The sequence below is a fragment of the Danio rerio genome, chromosome 14, assembly GCF_052040795.2.
Source record: "Danio rerio strain M-AB ecotype USA chromosome 14, GRCz13ab, whole genome shotgun sequence".
In the NCBI taxonomy this organism is placed as follows: domain Eukaryota; kingdom Metazoa; phylum Chordata; class Actinopteri; order Cypriniformes; family Danionidae; genus Danio; species Danio rerio.
In genome coordinates this window covers 27520266-27532325 of record NC_141034.1, presented here as the reverse complement: position 1 = coordinate 27532325, position 12060 = coordinate 27520266, and the positions used below count along the sequence as shown (strand labels likewise).

Below are 12060 nucleotides of genomic sequence, written 5' to 3'. Positions count from 1 at the left end.
AGGAAGCAAGAATATGAAACAAAAAGTTAAAAAAAAGAGGTAAACAAATTTGACAAGGAGGAAAATAGCAAAAATGGGATGGACAAACATAAGAGGAGGGGGAATAAAAAAGCAAACACACAAAAGAGTTCAAGACGTTAAGTAGATAAAAGGAACGGGCAGGGAAAGGAGAACAGCAGAATTGTTTTTTTGTCTTAAACACAAGAATGTTATGAACATTGATTCATGAGGAAACCTGTGACAAAGTGAACCCGCAAACTCCATGACACACTCTGTTTATTCATTCCCCCTAACATGTGTTTTCTGACAGATTTGAGGCCAAACCCTTCCTATTTGTTTATTTCATGTGTAATGTTAAAAGGTCCCAAATGCTACACTCGGTTTGAGAAATCGAAACAAAAGCCCTCGCAGCACAGACAAGCCATGATGTATGAGAATAATCTGGCTTCTGATAGGGCTGAAAAAAGGAAGCGATTTTGTATTAAGGTTTATATATTTCAGCATAAAAGAGAAAATTGCTCGGAAAAAAAAATTCTTGACAAATGGCCAAGCGGTACGTGAAAGAGGCTCCGGTGAATTATAAATCACATGATGCTCCAAGTACATTATAGAGAGGCCTGAAAAGTGTTTTTAAGGAGAATGTATATTCACAGACGGACGTGTCAACAGAAACGAGAGAAAGAGCTTCACGCTTTACTTCCGCCTCTCTATCACAGCTTTACAGCCCCCTGACGCTGTTAAATATTTTACGCAATGTGTTCACGTTAGAAATGAGCACCATTATTTATGGAAAGGCCTGCAGAGCTCCGTCACGGGGCCACATAATATATGGGGCAGTGCTTCAATCTCGCCCCTCGCCACTGAGAGAGCAACACTCAGAGAAGTATGAATAATGGAAAGGGTATTATTGAAGCGCTCGGCACTTTAAATTTGCTTTCTGGGGCAGAGATGGACATCCTAATATTTGCATACAAAGACTGATTTAAGATGTGACTTGGGATGAGACGAGCAGACTCCTGGCAGGTCACGTGAGCAGTGCGGAGGTGCATTCTGGGATAGCTCGCGATTGATTTACAGCGTTCGAAGGCAGAAATGTATTACTTGGTGTCAGCGCTTGTCTTCTTGTTGACCTCTTTTGTCAGGAACTCTTGATGGTCTGCGTCTACAGATCTGGAGTGTTCTGATTGATGTGTGGAAGCTCCGCCCCCCTAATTAATTCGACATCAATCTATCAAGTCAGGAGGGACACATGGCCTTCATTTACATGAGATAAAAGGTTAAGTGAAATTATTATTATTCTACATCACACAGTGTGGTCCATAAGTCATATAGCCTGTGTCCTGCATTTTTATGATATTATAAAATTTCAAGGCTGGAATCTACACTCAGCGGCCACTTTATTAGGTACACCTTACTAGTACCGGTTGGACCCACTTTTGCCGTCAGAACTGCCTTAATTCTTTGTGGCATAGATTTAAAAAGGTACTGGGAATATCCCTCAGATATTTTGGTCTATATTGACATTAAGGCATCACGCAGTTGCTGCAGATTTGTCTGCTGCACATCCATGATGCAAATCTCCTGTTCCAACTCATCCCAAAGTGCTCGATTGGATTGAGATGTGGTGACTGTGGAGGCCATTTGAGTACAGTGAACTCATTGTCATGTTCAAGAAACCAGACTGAGATGATTCATGCATTATGACATGGTGCAATATCCTGCTGGAAGTAGCCATCAGAAGATGGGCACACTGTGATCATAAAGGGATGGTTATGGTCAGCAACAATACTCAGGTAAGCTGTGGCATTGACACGATGCTCAATTGGTACTAATGGGGCCAAAGTTGTCAAGAAAATGTCCCCCACACCATTACACCACAACCACCACCAGCCTGAACCGTTGATACAAGGCAGGATGGATCTTTGCTTTCATGTTGTTGATGCCAAATTCTGACCCTACCATCTAAATGTCAAAGGCAGAAATTCAGAATCATCAGAGCAGGTAACATTTTCCAATCTTCTATTGTCCAATTTTGGTGAGCCTGTGTGAACTGTAGTCTCAGTTTCCTGTTCTTAGCTGACATGAGTGGCACCCGGTGTGGTCTTCTGCTGCTGTAGCCCATCCGCCTCAAGGTTCAACATGTTGTGCATTCAGAGATGCTCTTCTAAATACCTCGGTTGTAACGAGTGGTTATTTGAGTTACTGTTGCCTTTCTATCAACTCGAACCAGTCTGGCCATTCTCCTCTGACCTCTGGCATCAACAAGGCATTTGTGCCAACAGAACTGCCATTTACAAGATATTGTCTCTTCTTCAGGCCATTCTCTGTAAACTCCAGAGACGGTTGTACCAGTAGATCAGCAATACTCAGACCAGCCAGTCTGGCAGCAACAACCATGCCATGTTCAAAGTCACTTAAATCCCCTTTCTTTCCCATTCTGAAGCTCGATTTGAACTGCAGCAGATCGTCTTCACCATGTCTACATGCTTAAATGCATGTTGCTGCCATGTGATTGGCTGATAAGACATTTGCGTTAACAAGCAGTTGGACAGGTGTACCTAATAAAGTGGCCGGTGAGTGAATAATGGAAGAACAGACTTTTGTACTGTATATTAATTGAAAATACCTTAAACTAGTATATTTGTTATAATATTTCACATACACACACACACACACATACACACACATATTGTACGGATCCACGCTTTTACATTCCAAATTTAAATAAAACATTTTAAACAATTTTAATTAATTGATACATTATTTAGCATTTACTAAATTATGGAAAATGGCTATTGTATTTATAATAAAAGTTTAATTATAAAACATATATTATCTGTGTTAATTATTTTATAGAATTGCAAGGTAAACATAAATGTGTGGTATGTAAGTGATGCGTAAGCTTTAAGTATTCTTATGACAAAATTTTAAGGTGCTAAAATGAAAGCGCATATTTTACAAAACAGCTATAATTAATTCAAAATAAACTATTTGAATGTTTTAATGACATGCAGAGGAAAACGTCATCTAAAAATAATGGAATAAAATGGCCTTCAACAAAATGATTTATTAATATTGAAATAAGAATGAATATGATTTGCATTTATGTTTTATGCTGCTTTTTAAATATTTACAGAACAGGATGTAGATGTTTTACATCGAGCAACTGTGAGAGGCATAAGATAATACACTGGAATGTGTACCTGACAGGAAGAGGGCCTTATCAACTGTGTGCTCCTCTGCAAAACGGATGTGACAGAAGTTCTTCTTGCTCTTCCGGATGGCGATGATACCTCCGCACTGTTCAAACACTTCTACGATGAGCTGCTCTGTGGCGTTCTCTGGCAAACCTCCCACAAACACCGTCTTACAGCCCGGCGGTCTCTCTCTGGTGGCAGGAGGAGGCAGGTCTTTGAAGACAAGAACAAAAGAAAAATAAACTACCAGAATACATACACTGACATTTTGTTTTATCTACATATTGATCTCTATTTTTCAGCGCATTAAGTCTGTAGCTCATTATTGACCGGAATGCCATGTATGAAAAAGATGAAACATGCTAAATCAATAGCTGATTTCTTTTACGACCTTGACATTAAAATGATTCATTATCCAATTCCAATCTAAAAGACTGAGCTGCATATGGAAGATCATTAAAAGCGCTAATGTACTAAATTACATTCATCACACTGAAACATAGCCTTTTTGCACTTTTATATTATATCCATAGCATCTACCTTTTTTGCTTTTGAAAAATGATGGGGGCACAAATTATGAGTTACACTTCTAGTTTAGGGAAATTCCTTAAAAAAAAACCTGAAACAGATCCTTTGGAATAATATTGTTGTTCTTCAAATAATTCATATGCAAAGTGAAAAATGAGAGAGGTATGTTTGGCTTTGTGCTTTATTTTAATCTCCCATTAAAAATAGCTTCATGCTTAGTTTTTTTTTTTTTTTTTTTTTACATTAGAATGACAAGCATATCTGTGGTCAAAGTTTTTTTTTTTGAGTTCACTATGCTTTGTTCCTTTGGATAATTTTCTATTTTTCTTCCATACAGTACTTTAAAAATCAACACATCCATCATATTGCTATACACAAAGAGTTTCAAGTTTTTGATGTCAGCTGAAATAAATGTTAATTCTAGTAAGATGCCTCAAAATTTGTGATTCTCTGAATTTTCGGCTGCAAATTGATCAATTTGTTGCTCCATCGACCAAAGCACAAAAGCATTGGAGCCTGCGTGCCGCGGTCAAAGTTAAAAATAGCTCAGTATTCCGTTAGTGGATATTCTGTTCATGAACCTGTACACTTATCTGTGCATGAACTGAACAAGCTCACCTTAAAAGCAAAGTCGGCTTAAGTAATGCACTGACAGGACATTTCTATAAAACAATTTCTAAACTTGTTCCTGCTGCTTGCTGCATTGATGGCTTTTTTTTCTAGCCGAAATAAAACAAATAAGACTTTCTCCAGAAGAAAAAATATTATCAGACATACTGTGAAAATTTCCTTGCTCTGTTAAACATCATTTGGGAAATATTGAAAATAGAAAAAAAAATGTAAAGGGGGGCTAATTCTGACTTCATGACTGTATGAGTTATTTATATTTTAATTTAAGTGATCTGCTTTAGGTAGGTCCATTTATTTTTATGCTTTTGATGAAATAGCATTCAACTTAAGAGCCCTTTAGACCATGCGCCGGATGATTTCTCCATTTTCGCTGGTAATATCTTTATATAAATAATTATTTCGACCTATTTATTTATTCATTCATGTTTATGTACAAAAAGTCAAATATAATCAACAAAACATGTAAATGAAAACGGTAAATCAAAACGTAAATGAAAAAACTTATTTATTGACTCACTTAGTCCTGTCACTTTAAAATAACAAACACTGTACATCTCTCTATATTTAGGCTAAAACGCTGCTTTATTTATTTATTTATTTATTTATTTACTTTCATTTTAGTTGTCTTTAGCTTTAATTTCCAAAACGATTACTCGTTGCACTTAAGTTTACAATGACAATAAAGCTTGTTAAGTTTTTATTGATTAATGAAGGAATTATAATACTTTGTTTTGTTATTTTGTCTTCATTTACAAGTAGCAGGGTATTTACAGCTACTGTTTATTTCTGTTTGTTCACATCCCGTCCCTTTGTGCCCCCTGCCATCATAGTCGCAAAAGGCTGTTACACCTAAAAACATTTTCTTAATCCCTTAATCCTGCCACGGCATCACATGTGGCGGTAATGCTCATATTGAACTATCACCCACTGTATATTAATCAAAAGGTTATAGAGTTAATTTAAAAGTCATTCATTTATTTATTCATTTGTTCGTTCATTCATTTTCTTTTCAGCTTAGTCTGTTTCAGGGGTAACCACAGCGGAATGAACCGCCAGCTTATCCAGCATATGTTCTACCAGGGTATATACAGAAATCAGAGACTCTTTGCATACATTTTAAGATCTCATCACCATTTCAGGTTTCAACCAGTAACATTGCCGATATTTGAACTTGCAGTATCTTTACTAAATACTGATTGCAAGAAACGAATAAATTCAGGCAAGCTTTACCATACTGCAACAAAATTGAATACCTTGTAAAATAGCTTTAAGACTTTGTAATACTTTTAACGGGCCTTAAATTTCTTTAAATTGATTTATCAACTTTTTTTTTTGTAGTTTTTAAGAGCCGCGGACACCCTGTCTACGCAGTGGATGCCCTTCCAGCTGCAACCCAACACTGGGAAACATACACTCTTTCAATCACACACATAGACTAAAGTCATTATTCAATTCACCTATACCACAATTCGCCTATACCGCATGGACTGTACGGGAAACCCGAGCACCCAGAGGAAACCCATGCGAATACTGGGAGAACATGTAAACTTCACACAGAAATGCCTACTGACCCAGACGGGACTTGAACCAGTGACCTTCTGGCTATGCGGCAATTGTGTAATACAAAATAATGTTGTTTAATAAAACAATACATAATTATTTAAAGTATTTTTATTTCAGTTTTTGTCCCAGTGCATCCAGATTTTTCAGTTCCGGTACTGAAATTATTTAAAACCTATTTGGTAAATTTGGTACTTTTAATATTTAATGAGTAAACATGTAAGGAGAATGATGGTACTTTATAGCACCCAGTTTTTTAAATAATTCACAGTTTACAATTACTCTCAAATTCACACATAGCATTATGGGGAGTAAAAACCAGACTCCCTAGTTTTTCATGATTCTGTAATCGCTAAATCCAACCTAAAAATCAGCAAAAAGTCACAAACCTTTGTGATCCTGCAAAATTCTTAATTAAACGCAAAAAAATCAGAAAAAAGTTTAATAATCTCATAAAACATCCAATTCTAAATCATATAATCAAACTATATTAATTTCAGTTTGTAATGAACTGTTTTAAGTGACTTATAGATGCTGCATCCACATCACACATGATGTATTTTAGTGTCTCTAGAAAAATGACATTTCACCTGCACCCTCACAATCCAAACATTTGCTGGAATGCGGGGCGGGAGAGTTTTCAGCTTGTGCAGTAAGCAGACGCAGATAAAGCACGAGTGATTTACATGTAACGTCAAAGCAAAGATGAGATATAGTCATCCTATGGTGCTAATTGGGTTTTTGACGCGCATCAGACTGCAAAAGAAAGTTGAAGCAAACGGAGCAATGGAACAGACAGGTGGAGATGAGATTGGTTCAAGGAAGACATTATTTGTGCTTTACGTACATTGTATGGCTGGTATGATGTTGTTGAAATCGATAATTTTTTTTCGCTTAACATTTTCCCTGCATTTAACAAGGGTAAACGCTTCCCTGTCATTGACGAATTTTTCGGCAATTTGTGTTTGAGGTGTATTACGGTAGGGGAAACCCTAATGCATGTCCTATGTGTGACATGATGTCAGATGCTCTGGGGAGTGAAATCTCAGAGAAAGTAAGATCGTCGATAAAAATAAGAGTAATACAACCTTCCTTTGGCTTAATCTCTACCGTTTCAGATCTTGCCTTGACAGGAGATCACAGTAAAGAAGCTTTTTTTTATGATTTGCGTCACTGCTTTAGATTGCATACCAAACATAGTAGGCTACCTAATATGGCAAATACATATGATTTTGTACATTTATAAATATATATTTTTTTAATCACAAAACTTTCCACAATTTTTTGGGAATTATCACCACATTTTTTACTGCAAAAAAATCACAAAAGAAATCAATAAAAACTAGGGGGAGGGGGGAGAAGGGTGTCTGTAAAAAATATATATACATAGAAAAGAGAATGGTTAAATTGAACCTTATAGTACAAATCATGGCTTTCTCAGTTTAATTTGCAGCACACAGTGCTGGAACCCCGGGTTCACAAAGCTAATCTCTTCTTGATAAACCAATTCAACCATGAATAAGATGCATTGAGGAAATCAGAATGAGAAGGAATAATCAATGCAACTCAGCACTTGTTACATGACTGGATTACAAGTGCAAATCTCGCCATCCAAATCTGGCCTTCCTCTGGTGCTAGCTGATTACTCAGAGATGCCACGAAGACGAATTTGTTATAATCCGCGCTTTCCATCGGGCTTGGAGAGACTGTCTTAACAAGCTGTGGGAATGCAGTTGAAGGAAGCACCTGCTGGGACTCAGAGGGGACCGCATGCCTGACTGGGGGTCCAAAAGGAGTCAGACGCAAAGCCGTTCAGGCATGTTTGGCTGTGAGCCAGTCACTATAAATAAGCAAGTCTCTTCGGACCCCACAGCTGCCCCTTAACACTCGCCATCCATCATCACCAGCATTACACTAACTCCTGTTTATTGTGGCGGCTCATGATGAGCTTTAGGTTTATGTCAGCTGCTGTCAGTGGAAACCAATATAATACTCCATTGTCTTGTTGGTGACGCTGGAGGATACAGCATATGCGGGGAAACATTTGAGCATATGGAGCGTGGATTTGGATTTTTGAGAGACGTGCTGTGGTATTTTCATGTGTAAAGAAATATGTCTTTGAACATGTTTACCCTGCATAAAATAACGCGCCTGTTTGATCATAGCTGAAGTCTGAAAGTCTGCACTAACACTCATGGGGGATTCACTAAAGATCCACATCCGCTTACAGCATCGCTTATTTGCATGCCTCGTTATAGTACCTGATTCACTGAAGGAATTATGCAAATCAGGTACCGGTACAGTTATGGCAACAAAATTAGTCTGCTGAATTTCATGATCTGATAAATTGACAAATGAATTGACTCATTCCAAAACTCAGAAATGATTATTTGCGATTATCACGGCCAGCTGGAAAAATACATGTACATTAATCTGAAATAACACCCAGTTTGAATGTGCTGTCTCTGCTTTAAAGCATATCGCTAATTGTGGCAGCCAATGTTTGCGAATCTGATTCATTCTATGAAGAGCCTCATTTGCATAGAAAGGATTTGCAGAGTAAAGATTGACAGTGGATTTGAATATGCATGGCACAGCATTACAGCACATACAGAAGCTGCTTAGACTGGACTGTGAGAGGTACAGTACAGTATGTGACCAATACACAATAGTAATAGAGTCGAATAGATGTAGAGCCTGTTCAAACGTCTGTAATGTTTTATCTTAAAAAAAATTTACTGATAGTTTAGCTGATGAAATGTTTTTCAAGAAAAAGATTTGAACTGTTTTGCAAGTTTTGAAAATCATCTAGCCTTTACTGCAGTCTAAATTTAAAATAAAGGCTCATCTGAGTTGCCAGATTGAAGACAACAAGCACAGCTGACAATAGGCTTACAGCTGTCCCCATTTCACAAAACACATCTTCAATATTTATGTGGATTTCTTTTTTTTTGGTCATAAAGCTTTTTAGATGTGTGGCAGCTGGGTTAGTGTCTGGGTCAATCTCAGTTACAGTTGAAACAATACATCTCTTCTTTTCCTATGATGAAACAGCACAGCAGTGTCACGTCAAATCCAGCATGGATGTTTTCAATTTTCATCCTATTTAGTTCCCAGCACCGCAATATTTTATTCTTCCGTCTACATAGTCTCTAATATGCTGTAAATAATTTTTATTTTAAATAACACAAAAGAGATGAGATGAGATGTCATGTCAACAATGGCTGTTCACATCAGAGAAGCACTTTTTGCCTGGCATTATAGACTAATATTTTTTCGTAATAAAGAATACTGAAGGTTTAAATATTTTCTCATAACTTTTTGTTGTTGTTTATATGTAGTTATAAAGGTGTCTGTCATGACATCTTTTACTTGTCAGAAACATGAAGTGGTGGTTTTTCGGTAGCCATGACCAGACATAAATGGTTAAATATACTTAAAATATACTAAACCATGTTCAAATGTCACATTAAAAATGCTTTCAATGCTATTTGGACTAGTTTTAATGAACATCTCTTAAATAAAATCTGTTTTCTGAGCAAAATGTGTGCTGGTTTCATCCAAAAAAGGCAAATTGGTAAATAGCAGTTGATTAACAACCAAGCATGCTACAGTAGGTTGACCATGACCAAACAAAAAATGTTAAATACACTTAAAATATAATAAACCACTTTCATATGTTACATTAAACATGTTTTAAATGCTATGTAGACTAGTTTTAATGTACATATTTTAAATAAAATCTGTTTTCTTAGCCAAATGTAAGCTTAATTCAACCAAATTGGTAAAAAGCAGGTATGTAACCAAACATGAAAAAAAAAAAAAAAATTGTAAGTCCTTATTCGACTGACCCATGTTTCCAAAACAAGGTTGTTTATTGGGTAAATTGGCAGTGAGCGGGATCACACATACATTTGCTATTAAAAAAATTACTAATACACATTTCAAAGGAGAATAACTGCCAGTAGTATTTTTTTGTTTGGTTATTTTAATTTTACTATGGTTTTAAAGAGTCTAAAAAAACTACATACAGCAGCTTTACCATAGTTTGCCAAGGTTTTGGTATTAAAACACCTCCACAAAATACCTCATTGTCTTAAATATGTTTTGTGAACAATTATGGAAAAAGAGTTTTGGATATCCAGGCACTGTAATGCAGCAGTTCAAAACCCTGCAATGTTTGAGAAAATTTAAAATGCAAGAACCCAATAAAAGATCATCCAGTAGGTATTTAGTATTCACACTTATAATGTTTAGCCTAACAACCTAAAGGGTGAACAAAAACACACACAAAGTTTATTTTTCTCATTATGACTACAGAACAAGAGACTAGGTTCCTAGTTTAAGTGCAATCACCGAGAATCTCTAAGGGCCAAGTAGTTTGGTTTTCATCTTCCATCACTTCTTACGCAGAACTCTATTAAATGCTACTCGCTGGCCCAGGTGAGCAAATGTTTACTTTGTCAAATGCACATGAAACATTCTGGTTTGACATCAGCAGTCTCTTGAAAGTCGAAACTTTGAGCAAGTAATAAAAACACAGTGGATGTTTGCTTTAGAAGAAACAGAGGAGCACCACAAGAAAGAGTGCAATACCTCTGAACTTTTCCAAATCAAATAAACCCACTTTTTGTTTTCATATGCATACTGTGGGGAGAAAGCAAAGTATATAATTTTACGAGTCTCACGATGCAAGCCGGTGGCTGATTTGTTTCCATTGTCACCCAAGACGGCGATATGAAATTACACACAACGCTGCACAAGATCTGAGATGTCTGAGATAGCTTTGGAGAGTTTCTCCAGTAACTACAACGCCTCAAAGTGGAAGCTACAAAGAAATGAAATCAAACCCTATTATTTCACAAACCAATGCTCTTCCCACGGCTCCGTGGCTATATATCCTGTGCCGTCAAAGGCGCTTTGTTGAAGAGTGAGTTAAGATGACACAGGAGGGTCTGGGACATAAATTCAGGAGGGCACTGTGTACCTCCAGCACTGCGTGCGCTCAACCGAGAGACAGTCGTCAACAAGCTTAACGCTAATCAGCTAAAATGAAGACAGCCGCAGGTGTATCTCTGCCTCGCACGCAGGCACGCGCTCAAAAACACATAGATGGTGGAGATGACAACCGTACTGCAGGAAAAACATGGGTTTTGAATGTATATAGGTAAGGAAAACGGCCAGCGCTGCCAACTAGAGCTGTGCAATATGATGATATATATTGTATAAACCTGTGGTTCTCAATCCTGATCCTTGCAGCCTCATGCAATCCTTATGCTGCATGTCTTTTCTTTAACAAAGCAGATATACTGTAGATAACCAGTTCTGAAGAGAGCTCCAAGAAGGAACTGTGTTGAGATCATCATGTTCCATTTACAGTCTTTTAGCACAAACTTTTGTCCAAAGCAACTTACAATTAAGGAGGTATTCAGCAATACAACAAGAGGCAATACACACAAGAAGTGCTAATTATAAAAGGAACTGTTAAGCCGCCTTTCCACTGCACATAACATTTGGACACGACTGTCGGAATACGCCCCCTTGTGGGATGTAACAGAAATGAGCTCATTTTATGAATATTAATAATCAGCAATAATGGTGTATTCTTAATTATTAATATTCCGGCTTAAGCTTCGGTCAATTTGGTCAAACAAACATATGATTGTATATGATCATGCTCGCGCGACCGAGCGGATTCCCAGATTATGAATATTAATTATCAACAATAACGAATTATTATTAATCATTAATAGTCCGGATCAATTTATTGTTAATTTGACCAAACAAACACAAGCAGAGCCGCCGCTCTTCCGAGCGGACACGGTAATGATCTATTCATTTAGAAAAAGGGAATTTAATTGCTACTTCTTGGGAAATAGATTAATAATTCAAAAGTTTTAAACAACTTATAATAGCTAGACAGGGGAATCTGTATTTCAGTGATATTTTCCGTGAGGCAAACAATACAATTCATTTGATTATAACAGGATTATAATGCTAAAAATATTGGAGGGAATAAGGAGACAACAATAAAAAAATATATATATTTTTATTACTTTATTACTTAAAAAAAAAAAAAAAAAATATATATATATATATATATATATATATATATATATATATATATATATATATATATATATAT

General features: G+C 36.6%; 1 protein-coding gene across 17 annotated transcripts in view; it reads right to left on the bottom strand.

Annotated features, from left to right (window-relative positions):
* Positions 1-12060, bottom strand: part of enox2 (ecto-NOX disulfide-thiol exchanger 2) — a 403572-nt gene that overhangs the window by 71042 nt on the left and 320470 nt on the right. For all 17 annotated transcript variants that reach the window (XR_015507402.1, XR_015507399.1, XR_015507401.1 and 14 more), the window contains one exon: positions 3204-3410. Coding sequence is in view for 8 of the 17 variants with exons in the window: in XM_087281444.1 (XP_087137570.1) it covers positions 3204-3410 (207 nt within the window). In the remaining 9 variants the exon portion in view is untranslated. The remainder of the gene's footprint in view (positions 1-3203; positions 3411-12060) is intronic.